The sequence below is a fragment of the Melospiza georgiana genome, chromosome 18 (genome assembly GCF_028018845.1).
Source record: "Melospiza georgiana isolate bMelGeo1 chromosome 18, bMelGeo1.pri, whole genome shotgun sequence".
NCBI classification, from domain to species: Eukaryota; Metazoa; Chordata; class Aves; order Passeriformes; family Passerellidae; genus Melospiza; species Melospiza georgiana.
The window spans coordinates 5,219,608-5,233,487 of NC_080447.1; the positions used below are offsets into that span (position 1 = coordinate 5,219,608).

At 48.7% G+C, this 13,880-nt stretch overlaps 1 protein-coding gene across 2 annotated transcripts in view; it reads right to left on the reverse strand.

Annotated features, from left to right (window-relative positions):
- Nucleotides 1–2,462: 2,462 nt before the first annotated feature.
- The window catches only part of TTC28 (tetratricopeptide repeat domain 28), a 77,723-nt gene continuing 66,305 nt past the window's right edge, over nucleotides 2,463–13,880 (reverse strand). The window contains exons 16-22 of one of the 2 annotated variants that reach the window (XM_058036728.1): nucleotides 12,475–12,599; nucleotides 11,215–11,446; nucleotides 10,732–10,808; nucleotides 8,735–8,758; nucleotides 7,808–7,937; nucleotides 7,168–7,275; nucleotides 2,463–6,690 (exon numbers count right to left, since the gene is read on the reverse strand). In XM_058036728.1, coding sequence (XP_057892711.1) covers nucleotides 5,063–6,690; nucleotides 7,168–7,275; nucleotides 7,808–7,937; nucleotides 8,735–8,758; nucleotides 10,732–10,808; nucleotides 11,215–11,446; nucleotides 12,475–12,599 — 2,324 coding nt within the window. In that variant the 3' untranslated portion in view covers nucleotides 2,463–5,062. The remainder of the gene's footprint in view (nucleotides 6,691–7,167; nucleotides 7,276–7,807; nucleotides 7,938–8,734; nucleotides 8,759–10,731; nucleotides 10,809–11,214; nucleotides 11,447–12,474; nucleotides 12,600–13,880) is intronic. The other variant, XM_058036729.1, reaches the window with a different exon arrangement.

Consider the following 13,880-nt stretch of genomic DNA (forward strand, 5'->3'; position numbering starts at 1 on the left):
GTTTTCCACAGCCATGCAGGCTTTTGTTTTCCCTCTGTTTGAAATGCACACACAAATGTAAAACCAGGTAAGCTGGAAAGAAACAACCACAAGGTGCACACTTGTGTTCCAGTGGTGCATCCCTTTCCCCAGAGGTGACCCCATGGCCCTCTCTGCAGCCCCCCAGCTCCTCTTTCCCTGGAGAAATTCTACATTTCCTCTTGCCAGGAGCCAGAACCAGTGAGGCACACTCCAAAGGACAGAAATCCAGATAAAAATCAGTATTGTCAAACACTCCTTCCCCACATGAAAGGCTGTATGGGCATCTATTTCCATGGAAGTCCTTGAGTGGTGACTCAGGCCTGCCCTGGCTCTGGCCATGAGGAGCAGCAGAGATCAGGGCTGTAAATCAGTTTCCCCAAGCATTCAGGATTTTCCTTTATTTGGTTTTTCAGAACTCTGGCAGCGCGCAGGCCCTGCTGCTGCTTCTTCCCCATATGGACAACATTTGTGTGGTGTTTGCTCAGTGCCCAAAGCCTCTGTTTACAGCTGCCTCCTGCCACACACCAGTGTCACAGGCAGCCACATCCTGCTGAGCCCAGGCCTGGCACACACAAACCACTTGAGCCCACTCCAGCACAGCCCCTCTGGAGGAGGGAATGCTGCCCCAGGAGCTGCTGCTCATGGCAGGGCTCCAGCCCAGGCTCAGAACCAGCACTGTGGGTTCGGTTTCACGTGTCTCCAACACTTCCCTGCAGTACAAGGGCACCAGGAAGATTGGACTCATCGAGTTCCATCTGGCATCAGTATGGGGAGAATCTCTCATCCCTTTAGCACTGGGCTCTCTCACAACCCTCAGAGCTTCTCCCAGCCCTGCCAATCCTCTTCTACAAGAGATAAAAGTAAATATTGGTGCTCCCACCACCTGCCAGGAGGAGGAAAAGCAATTTCCACTGAGCACTGGTGACAGGAACACTGCACAGAAAGGGGAGGGAAGCTCCAGAGGGAGCTGAGAGCTGCCCTGAGTTTCCACAGGAACACTGCACAAAAAGGGGAGGGAAGCTCCAGAGGGAGCTGAGGAGAGTTGCCCTGAGTTTCAGCCCCACTCTGCCACAGGACACTGTCACACAGGGGAGCTGGGTGTGGGCAGAGAGCAGAGAACCAACAATCACCCTTCCCAAATCCTTCCAGATCAAGAGACTGAGGCACTGAGAGAACTCATGCTTTAATAGACACTGAAATCACAAAGAAGAAAAGGCCAAATGCCTTAGCAATTTCAATAAAAATATGAAAATCTTTTTACATGGTAAATTTCATAATATAAAAAGTTTAATGCTGTCTGGAAACAGAGTTTTAATTTACAAAGAAAGTCCATAGAGGCCAAACATGGCTAACACTGCACGTAGGGAGAGCGAGTGCTGAAGGGCTGCTGCTGGGAAGCCTCTGCTGAGCATCCTCCTCTCTGGGTCACTGCTCTTCTGCAGCTGAGGGGAGCAGTGCCCACACACAGTGCAGCCCTGCTGGGCAGCATGGCAATGCAAAGAACCCAAAACTGCTCAAACCCATCATCACCATCCAGCTGAAACTAGCAATGCTTCCTAACAGATTCTCAGACACCTCTGTGCCCCTGGATCTGTTCTGCAACTTGGAAGAGATGTTCACAGAACGAGCTTGCCCTAATGAAAGAAATTATGGCCTAGAGTGATATGCATGGGGGTAGCACCCCCTCAATGCTTTTTTTGTTTCAGTAAGGTATGACAATACAGAAGGAAAACCAATATCAGGCCAGAGGTACAGGCTAACCAACAAAATCAAATTAAACTAGATTTTGATCACAGGGGTTGTTTACTGTTCCCATTTAGTTGGAGCTAAAGACAGTCAATAAAAAATCTGAAACCTCACACAGTAAAACATACAGGGCAAAACCAAAACATTCTGTGGCCTTGGGGAACGTTGCATGTGGCAGGTTTCATGTGAAAGTGGTCAATACCTAATTGTTATTGCTCACTGTATTACGCAGTGTTGTCACTTGTACCATGCACAAATACAACAACGACAAATGCATTAAACCCACAGAAGGAATTCTAACAGCAAATGGAGAACATGTGATTTTCATTTCCTGAATTTCTCCACGAATTGGGCAAACCTGATAAAACTCTTTTTTTTTTTTTTTTCCTCACAAAGGGGTTGTTTCTCATTCAGGAGGTGGAGGAGTGAGGGACAAGGTGTGCAGTGTCTCCCAGCCACGAGTAAGCATGCATTTCATGGCTCCTGGCAAGCCAATGGAAGTGACCTGTGCCAAGTCCACGGAGACCCATTTCCCAAAAGACTTGTTCTAGTGACACTCACCTTCCATATTTATACAACATCAAATTCCCCAAATACTGAACTTTCTCTACATCTGAACCCTTCCCTGCTTCTAATGCTCCCCCCTCCTTAAAAACAACAACAGAAGAACCACTCCCCCACACCCCCCACCCCGATTTAGCTCTGTCTGAAAGCTTTAAGCCAGCATGAAACCTGCTGGAGCACAGAAATGGGTTGTAACAAAATGGCAGCATAGAATTTCTACAGGTTAAAAGATCCTTTAGTTATGGAAGTAAACTACAACAAAGAGGCTTATTTCTGGCGTGTTATGCAGCACTACAGGGAGTATTTGCTGTTGCTATAAACAAAAAGCTGCCCACTTCCATCCTGGGTGTTCCTGGGATGTCGTTTCAAAAAGTTTATGCTGGTTAGAAACAGAGCAGGTCACATGAAGTCTCTCAGCAGTCCTGTGACCACAGCAAGTGGCACGATCAACAGCATCTCTGTCTCCACAAGGGGCAGACGCTGTGCTGACTCATTTTGGCCCACTATTCTAATTTCTCCTGCCAAATGACACGAAGGTGATGTTTAGCACCAATCCATCACAGGAAGATGTCATATACAGACAAATAACTTGCACCATAGAGTTGAACAGATTGACTCAACTGTTCTGCTACATTGTGTATGAGTAGGTAACTACTCCTTCTCTCTGCACTGAAAACTTTGGTGATCTCCCCTCCCTTGTTAGCTGGCTGTAACAACCCAGCCCAGTATCCTTTGCCTTTAGTGCTTGTGTTCATTTCTTGCCACAATGAAAAGGAAAACAATTCTCCTGAAACCAGCAGACTCCAGAATATTCCCACAGCACGGATCTGATTATGCCTGTGAGTAAGCTGAGCCTAAGCATTCTCATGTTTCCATATCAGAACTGAATTCTCTGCCCTGCTATCATGCTATTCCTCCAAGACCCCTTAGAAAATCACAAATTATCAGATCCACATTTACAACAAGAGCATCCAGCCATGCTAAGTACAATTCTCTGCATCAGCAACGTACTCTGGTACGTCCACAGAGCTGCCTGCACTCTCCATCCAGCTGCAAGACTGGAAGTTGACTTCAGATCCAGCTAAAACTCAGGGCCTAATGAATTCAGCCTCACAACACCTCTGTGAGGTAGCTAGGTAAGTATTTACTATCCCCATTTAGATAGAAAGGGAAGACGAGGCACGGAGAGGTGAAGTGATTAGCCTTCAGTCACTCAGCCAGTTCTGGGAGTGCAGAACAGACACCAAACCCTTGGTGAAACAGTGCTCTGACTTCTCAGCCTGGGAATACCTTGTGTGGATCTGAGCTCACATGGTGGGGTCAGTGCTGCTGCACCCCACGGCTTCAGTGCATGCAAACCATCACTGGGATCCTGATCACAGCACTGCATCCCACAGCCACCTAGAAACCATCTCCAGCCTGCCCCAGCTCCTAAACCCCACCTAGCCTAGGGAAGCTGACTGTTTGTGTCGCCCTGGGGGTGCTCTTGGTCCCTTTTCCTCCACATGTCAGAGGGCACTCAGGTTCTGCATCCAGCCCCTCCGCCTGCTGCCTCGCCTGCTGCCTCCAGCTGCACCAACACTGGCACACCTGATCCAAATGAAACTTCTTTCCACACCTGCTCCAAAGGAAACCTGCCCTTACAGCAGGGAAAAGGCTCCCAGACCTGCCTGTGCTGAGCCCTGGCAATGATTTAGCAGGATCAAGGAGGGATTTTTTTGGCATGGTGATGTCTGAATCACACACACTGATGTCACATTCTTGCCTGCTGTCTAACTGCAAAATAATGTTCTGAGCTGCAGCATCTGCTATTCTTTTCTGTGCTCACTGAGCAGGCAGAGATGTAAGTACTGCCCAAAACTTGCCAGGATAAAAAGTTCACTTTCACAATGTGGTGTGCCAGAGAGACCAGAGCACTCAATAAAACCAGAACTTGTCTCTCTGACACACTCATTACCTCACACACAGGCTCACCTGGTTTGTTAAGCCCCAAACATTTCCTTTGAGCAGACCAACCAGCAAAGTCTCATCTGAGGGCTTTCCCTCCAAAAGTTACCTGAGATGCAGATTTTAGAATGGAGCACCTCTCTCCTCTTGTCTTTGTTTCACCAGTCTCTAAATGATGCATCAGAACTGCCAGATCCTGCTGCTATGGAGTTTTACTGAGAGCAGTTTCTGGCTTGGCCAACCTGGCAGAGGTATCTAGAGGCATGTGGTCTTCTCCTCTGTCAGCCTTTGCAAGGAGTCGAGTAAATGGCTCATCTTTCTCCAGGCAGAGACTTGTACCCATGTTCTTTGTGGTACACAGGAATGTTCTGCCTCCTCTCCCTTTCCTCTCCAACCCCTGATATGTGTAATTTCTGTACAAAAAGCCAGCTGTAAAACTTCTGGTTAAGAAATACAAGGAGGTGGCTTAAAAGCCAGTGTTTAATGAACAGACAAGCAGATGCTTTGCACCTGCTGCTGCAAATACTGAATACTACAGAGAACCTGTTATCAGGTGAGTCTGGCCAAGGTCTTGATAAGGGAAACAAAACCCCCCAAAACCCCCATGTGTGTGAGGCCGTGTGCCCCCACAGTGACAGCAGGCCAGCCTGTTCCATCCCTGGGCACTGCCAGCTGAGGGCATGGCCACGGCTGCTCAGCTACTGGTTCTGTTTTGGTAAAGGCAAGTGGGCAGAAGCAAATACTTCAACAAGACTGTAAGTCATCAGCTGGTACTCAGGACATTTCAACATTTGGAGGAAGGGAAGAATCTTCCTGGTGACAAAAATTTATACCCGTTCCCAGCTGGCAGCCTCAGGGGACGCACAGCTCCCAGAGTGTTGCCAGGTGAGGAATGAGCTGATGTCATGGAATTTGTGGTTTCAGGGCATCTGTGTCCATTTGGAGGGATCTTCTGTGGTGAAGCAGCAAGGTGTTGCCCAATAGACAGGTCCTTCAGTTCCAGCTTCTCTGCACTTTCTTCTTTGCTGTGCCGTGGTGATAAATTGAGCAAGCTGAGGACATCTTTCTTAGAAGTCATTGTTCCGGGAGCTCCTCGGAGAATCTTTATTGGACCAGTGGAGTGGTGGGGAGTGCTTTGCCAGAACATCTTTAAGTTGTGAATTGCTTGCACTTTTTCATCGATGGCAGCCAATTTTAATTTGTCAATGTCTGGGGCATCAGCTGGGCTGGAGCGAGCAGAACCAGCTGAGGAATAGGAAAGAGCAGGAGACGGAGTGCTGCCACCAGGAGACTGATGCCCTGAGCTTGGAGAGATATTTCTGGGTGATTTAGAAATGTGAGCACTGTAAGGAGAGCTGGGATACTTGAGTTTAAAGGGAGGCTGCTCACTCAAGGACCCATGTGAGTCACAACCCGGAGACGGCTGCCCACTGTACTGACCTGTGCCTTCTCTGTTTGACATCTCCGACGTGGTGGGGCTGTTGTAGCCAGAGCTCACCTTCTGAAGGGATGAACTCCTCGTTGGAGGCTTTGGTTTGATGGCAAGAGGTGAAGAAGCCTGGTTCCTGTGGCTGGAGCTGAGCGGGCGGCTGAAGGCGCTGGTCTCCGAGGAGCGGAAGGCGGACACGCCACCGGGGCTGGGAGCTCCATCCTCAGAGCTGCTGCTCTTGCTGATCTGGCTGCTGCTGCTCCTCTGAAGGCGTTCAACAGCAATGAGGTGACTCTGAGTTTCCTCCAGAATTTTTTGGGCCAACTCTTGTGGATCAAGCTTTGGATTGCTGTCCTCCTGGGATTTGACGGTGCTGTCAGTCTCAGTGCTAGACTGGTCAGATTCCCCAGTATCAGAGCTTGCAAGTTTCCCAACTTTTTGGAAAGGTGAGTTTGGGCTGGGGATGAGAGTCATTTTGACAGGAGAATTTGGAGTACTTATGCTCCCTTTGGAGTTGATGGATGCTTTAATGCCTCCGTTCTGACTAGTTTTGGGCTGTTTGTGATCAGGGGAAAATCTTGGTTTTATGTTTTCTTGGTAACTGGCCAAAGGCTCATTGCTGATTATAGAGAAACCTTCATACTCTTCCTCATCTTTGCTGGCTGCAGAGGCTTGTGGTGACAGCTGGCTCTGGGCTGCAGACCTGTGTGGATAGATATTCTTGGGCCTCTCATAATCCTGCCTCCCTCTGTGTCCTGCCCCATCCAGCATATTCTCTGGCTTGGAAACAAAGCTCATGGAAGAAGCAATGGAGCTCAGGCTGTACACAGAAATGGCATCTGAGGCAAGGCTGTCTGGACAGGTGGGAGAGAATGGAGGGTTTTGATACTGGGGTACAGGGTTGGAAGCAGACTGAGCAGAAGCCAATGACTCCAGTGATGAGGAACTGTCCAGGCTAAGGCGCTTGGGCAGCTCTGTAGAATCTGAAAAAGAAAAGACAACAGTATGTACAAACATGCCCCTAGATACTCCAGAAAATCAAATAAAACCAGGTAGCATTCCAGCAGAATTAAGAGAAAATGCTACAAAACATGCCCTCAGGCTCTGTGCTACCTCAGAACAACCAACTAATACTTAGGTAAGGAAAAAGAAGTGCACAGCCCAGGCAAGAAGCTTTGTCCAAGTATCCTAGATGGAAGCTGTCAGTTCATTATCATTTTATTTCTCAACATAAAGAATGGATTATTTGTCCTGCAGTTGCTGGACTCTATCTCCAGTTTCTACTCAGACAAGTCTTTCCCATACAAAAATAACATTTACTCCAGTCTGTGTATCAAATCTGGTCTGTGTGACATGTGTGTGACCTCTGCAATGATGCAAGTGGGAGATTTCAGCAGAAGCCATTCTGATCAAATCATCAGATTTGAGCACAAGAGCAAAAACACACTGAGCAGCTTTACCAAAAAGTGCCAGCAAGGATTGTAGAGCAAAGTGCATGGTCCTCCTGGTAGCTTGTTTCCCAGTTTTCAGAATGACCTCCTCTTGGCCAACTTCACAAAGGTCAAAACCTGTAGTGGGACACGGAACAGAAAATTACAGCTCACAGAAAGACTCTCTGTCTCAAATAAAAGTAATGTCATTTATAACACAGACAGAACAGAGAGGTATGACAGCCTGCAACACCCTCAGAAGGATGACTTCACCTCTCATGTGCAGTTTGTTGTTTGTTATTTTTTATTGTTTAGCACACCTTCTCCAGCTGTTGGGAGCTTTATGGTGCTGGACTGAAATCACACACACTCATTAACAAATCACTCCTGTCAACACTTCTGTAGCTGCAAATTACTTGGAGTTGTCAGGAAATTATACACGAAACACATCTCAGGGGGCAATGTCCTACATGCCAAACAATTTATTATTAATTCCAGGGTTTCTCACAGAAATAGAGCTGAATAGCACAGACTTTGGAATTTGGCAAATGCAGGCTGGGCTGCAGGGGGCAGACAAATGTGAAGCTGTGAGTCTTATCAGTGTTTCAAACCCCCACATGAGACACCTGCAATGGCTTTAGAGAGACAACAGAACAAAGTGTTTTCCTACCTAGAGCTGCCAGAAACTCATGACAGCCAGGCAGCCTCCAGAGCTGGACACTGATGGAGACCTGGATTGGTGCAGAGGGGAAATCTTGCTCCTTTTCTCCTGCTTGAAGTTGAACCAGGACTTGATGCAGCTGAAGACAGCAATACAGACATTAGCCATTCCTGACAAGTCACATCACTGCTTCTCCTACAGCCACTGATAAAGCAATGCCCTCTGCACACCCTTTCCCTGGACACCCAGTTCAGCTCCTGAACAGAGCAGTGAGATGGGAAGGTCTGGGAAGAAGGACAGTTCAGGGATAGCAACATCAGACAGCCTGGAACAGCAGCAAAGGCAGGGACAGACCAGGGGTGAGGGCTGGGGGGTGGCCAGTGGAAACTGAGCAAGAAGGAAGCACAGCAGGAACATCTGTGAAGGGAAAGAAAAGGAAAGAGATACTCTGGGGCTGCTCACAGAAATTTACTAAAGCCCATTCCACGACTGAGCCATACTCCTTATGCAAATCCTAAGAAACTCATTAACTGGGCAGAACAAGTCCTGTGAAGCCATGGAAGACTTTCCTAACATCTCCATGGCCTCCAGGAAAGAAGTTTCTCAACTGTGCCCAAGGGACAGGAGTAGCAAGCTAGAGAGAAAATGTGTTTATGAAGATCTGACACAAATTAAGATGCCAGGATCCTGTGTAATTCACCAACACAGCCAGGGCAGCAAGGATGGAAAGCCATTAATCAGGGAGCAGCTAACCTCAGGACCACCCATCTCTCAGAACCCACAAAAGCTTACACAGGCCTTTTTCCACAGTAGCTGTGTGGAGCAAATCCCAGGCCTGAGAGTGGGTGCAGACAGGGTGCAGCACAGGGCAGGGTGTGCAGTGACCCCAGCACTGCACCCTGCACCTCAGTGTCCCCCCCTGCACATCATACTCACCATTCCCACCACATTTCTAACAGCCTTCGGGCAGCAGGCAACAAGAAAGGAAAAGAGGAGAAAAGAACATGGGTTACTCTGTGCTACAAAGTGCCTGTGCTGAGGAACCCTGCAGGGACACATCCATGGCCAGGCCAGCACCCTGAGTGCAAAATGCTCTGTCCAGAGAAAGAAAGGAGCAATGGGAATGGCCTGAGCTGGGAATCCAACAGCATGGGAACAGGCAGTGGAATCTGGGAGTGCCCAGCTCATGACAGCTCAGACACTCAGCAGGCAGACACTCAGGCCAGCCCACACTCTGGCAGGAGGCTGAACATAAACCAGCCCTTCTCTTGTTTCCTCTGGGACACAGAACTGGCGCTCAGTGCAGGCAGAAATCACTGACTTTTCCTTGCACATGCAGTAGTCTGAAGTTCTCTCTTTTGTGGCTCCTGCCTTCTCTTTTGCACTCAAAATAAGGATTTTCTATCCAGTGCAGCTGCTCAGGCTGCTTCACTAATGCCAAGAGCACTCACTCCCCTGTGATGCTGATCACCCACTCAGGAAAACCAACCAGCAGCACCCAGGGACCGACATTTCTGACCTCCTGCTTCTGTCTGGAACAAAGTCTGCTTTCCTCTGGGACTGCAGAGCCCCAGCTGCTCACCATGAACTGCCAAGAGGCAGGAGAGGAAAATAGCAATAACCATAATGGAGGAGAGAGCTGCTGAAAACCAACATGTAACAGGATAGACTGGTGCAAAAGGGAGTTCTCTGCCAGGGGTCTGGGCTATGGAAGAAAACTTGCAATATCCCTACCAGTATTTACTCTGTGGGGCAGCAAGGAAAGGGTGAGTGTGTCTTTTGTTTGGTAATTACCTTGGGTAATTGAATTATCTGAGGCAGGGCAGCAATCATGAAGACACCTCATTAGCACTCTAAGGCATTTTGAGCCATGGGAATGTTGTCCTGTCCTCTTCACACCCCTTGGGCCTGGCCTCCCTTGGGTGGCCATGAGGGAAATAACCCTGAAGTTAACCACACATCTCAGGCACTGAGGAGAGCCAAGGCAAGAGGCAAAACACCACCAAGGACATTGGAAACATCTCAGACTGCTGCAGATCCTAACAGGATCCTATCAGGAACCCTTTCCTTGGAGCAGACTCATCCTAGTGGGCTGCCAGAGCTGCTCAGTAGGTAACACTGGGGCTCTTCTCTGCACACTTCATGTTACCAAAGCAAGGGCAGCCTGACACCACACAGAACCAATCCCAGCTCCCCATCATAGCATTGCCTGGAATGTTTCTGCATGGGGAAAAGGGAAAGACAGTGAGATATAGGCCCATTCCCTGTGTGAGTGTGTCCATGTACTACAGCAGGCAAATGATGAAGAGAAACCTCACTAGAGGAGCATTCAGGACAGTCAGAACCATGGAATGGGAAGCAGCCATGGTGGCACAGAGAAAGGTCAGGTCAGGCTAGGCATGCTCCAGAGACAGGAGAGGGGAGAGTGTGAAGGAGGCTGAGGGGAGCAGGGAGAATCCCATCACCACAGGTAGCACTGCCCTTCTCCTAAAGACCAGAAATCCCTTCCCTGGAGCTGTGAGCACACACAGGAGCAGCACAGGCTCAGGGGGTTTTCTGACAGACCTTGCATTGTCCAAAGTCAACCAAACCTTGGGACTTCAGTAAATTGAGTGGGCAATGAGCAGCCAACGTGGGCCCAGGCAGGATGGCCAAACAGCAGCTAGGGGTGACACTGCTGGAGGGATCATGCCTTCACTTGTCACTGAACAGGGAGTCCCAGGGCCTTGCAGCCCAGTAACCCACCTGCATATTTTCCTTCTGGACACACTTTCATTCACACACACAGGCAAGTTTAGAATTTCAACCCTCAAGTCTCCTAGCAAGCTCTGGGTTGATACACCAGGGCATCAACCTTTCTGCATATTTCTGAATTTACTGACCTGGGAAGAGCCATTTGGAACCTGGTACTGGAGGAAAACCTCCCAACTCACCCTGTTGATAAGCTGCTCTCCTGTTTCTGAAGCTGTGATAAGTTTACAAAGTGCCTGAAGTGCAGGGTTAGGCAAACCTGAAAAACATCAGCAGAAACATCTGTATCTGTTTCTTGACTGCAAGAAATGCAACAAGCCTCAACAGAACACACACTTGGCTAATTGCTAAAACCTCTCCCCCACATCACTGGACAGCTCTGGAAGCAGCAGCAATTTCCAGAAAGCAAAGGGTTTGCATCTGATGACAGATTTCCTGTCTGAGAGCTGAGAGAGAGGAACAGTCACATCACACTTACTCAACCCAGCAGCCAATGATTCTCATCTGTGGCAAAATTTTCAGTTAACATTTACTTTTAGAACTGCTTCCCAGCCCAATACATTGATTTCACTGATGTAAAACATCCCTTTTTCACATGCTGACACCACAGAAAGGTGTGAAAGGCTGATGCCTGCCTGGCCAGGGCCCACAGCTGCTCCTCTCACCTAGCAGGGACTGGATGGTGGTGCTGCACTGCTGCAGCCTGTCCCCAGGGTCTGAGGTTGGGAAGAACACTGCTGCTGGGAGGCCGCTGGCTGGAGGGTCCAGCCGAAATCCCACTGCTGTGAGGAGTGCCTGCCAGCCTGGAATGCCACCAACTTTATTCTCCACACTCTGCTGGGAGGTGTACATGGAGTTGTGCTGCCCATTCTGGATCCGCTGCAATGATTTCTCCACCTGCGGGGAAATAAAACACCTTATTGTACAAGGTGCTGCTACTGACTGCTTCTTTCTACTGCAACAGCAGCAAACCCAAGATTGATCCTGGCCTGTCTCACACAAGAGGACATTAGTGCCTTGGAAAGAAAAGCTCCAGGAACTGAGCTTTCACAGCTGCAACATCACAGTGATGAGTGTCAATGTTTTCTGGGATGCTGGGAACAATAATGCCACAAGAAATGAAGTAGCAGTTTGTTTGGGATGGTTTCCTGTAAGCCTGGCAGCTGCATTTCTCCCTAAAGATGATTCACCTTGGGGTTCCAGGCTGCTTATTACCAGACAAAGAGCCTGCAGCCACACAGCAAACAGGAAAGAGAGATGAGTGTCCACAAACCCCAGCAACTGGGAAGATCAGCAATATTCACAGGTTTCCATCATTCTGTGGATACTTCACACTCCTGTGAGACCACAGATGATGCATTGGGAAGAAAAGTGATAGAAGTCATGAGTGATCACTGCAGCCACCTGGCAGTTGGCTCCAGTCCCACTGTTCCCCAGGACAGACTGGTGGCACAGATGGGGACAGAAGGGCCTCTTATCTTCCAAACACACTGAGACAGCAGTGACTGTGCTCTGTGTTTCCATGACTGCCATGTTCAGAGCTATTTCCCTGTATAAACAATTAATCCCAATGCTTACCCCTTAAGCAGAAACCCAATTCAACAGCTAATGCAAACCAGATGGGTCTGGGGAGGATTCTGTCACAATACAATCTAAGATTTTGCTTACTTTGCTTCTTTTTGCACTGAACACTTCCTTAGGTGTCCAAGCCTTTCCACACTGACCCAGAGTTTTGCAAGAGGATACAGCATGGCAGGGGAGGGGGGATGAAGGTGTATATATATATTTTTTCAAGTGGGAGTGGCTGCACATCAGGGAGTGGCTGTTCCACTCATGGTTCCACTCCTGCCCTCAGGTGAGGGTGTCTCAGGACTGGGTGGGCCGTGGTGCCACTCGTGGCTGTGACAGATCTTCCCTTCCCTTACCAGATGAAGGAGAACTCGCAGAGCATCCCGGGCCCTGTCAGGGTGCTGCAGGATCTCAGTCAGGGCCTGTCCTACCAGTGAGGAAGGGCTGTTCAGCTTCATATCACTCCCAATAAGCATGAAGCCTGCAGGATTCAGAGTGAGAGACAGTCAACCTCCTGTTGTTATGGAAAATGTTCAAACCACACACAGATGTCCTCTGCCCTCAGACCAGTGAATGATGGTTCACTGTACCCTGCACAGGGACATTCTTTTCCCAGAGCTGCTGCCCACTCCCTGCCCAGTCATGCAGACTGAACTTCCAGAAAGTTTCTAGATACTTCTTGCTGTCCCCTGCTATTAAATCAATAGTATCTTCCTGTTCAAGGAAACAGAAAACCACTGGATTGCAGCTAAACTTGTCCAGGCATGCTCCAGGTCTCCTCTGCAGCCACAGAAATCAACACATGCCAACAGTGGCTGTAAAACAGAACTGTGAACATGGAAAGTTTTTGCTGTCCTGGTCAGAAACCTGTCCTGGCTCTTGCCCCATTCAATGCCAGACTCCCCAGATGCCAGCACAAGGAGCTCTGCATTTCCCTTCTCATTCATGCAGGAGGATGCAGCTGCTCCTGGCTCCGCTGCTCTGTCCAAGACTCAGTGCCAAGGGTCAGTGGTGGAAGTCAGGGACTATGTGGGATGAACTGGCACAGTGCCATGGAAGGGGCAGTGCTCAGCCAGCCTGAGCAGCTGAAAGCCCCTGCTTGCTGGCAATGCCAAGCACCATGTCCACACTTTCTTTTCTGCCTAGGAAGTGGCCACTTTTGGGGCTTTTTAGTGCTCTTTTCTTTTGAGACAGAAAAATCTTGGAAGGAAAATAAAATCCCAACTGAACTGTGGACCGTAACCTGAACTCAGCTCACAGCTGGTACTACCTGAACCACATCCTGATGCTGGACAACATGCCTGAAATCACTGTCAGCCTGACTCATTTTAACAAGTTCCCACTCCTCCAGCCATATGCAGTTCACACCAGAGCCATATTCACCACAGTTTCCTGAGCTAAATAACATGCTTCTGCTGCCTGTGCAAAAATCAATTTGGGGAATGCCTGCAGCTTTCAAAAATCAGGCCTCATGCCAGGAAGAAAAATTAGGTTATCTGTACATATTCCTGTCACAGCACTGCTGAACTCCAAGACTTTGTCATTCCATATCTCAAAGTACAGATCTCATTGGGAACGAGCAAGAACCAGCACTGCACAAGGAGCTGACACTGCTGAGACATTCCCAATGGAAGCAAGGGAAACCTTTCTCCTAAAATGACCAAAGGAATAAGCCCTACAAGGTTTATGTCACAAAAATCACAGCTATTCTCCTGCCTCCTGTGGAAGTGTCACTAAATTTTCCATTTAAAAGTCTGTGTGT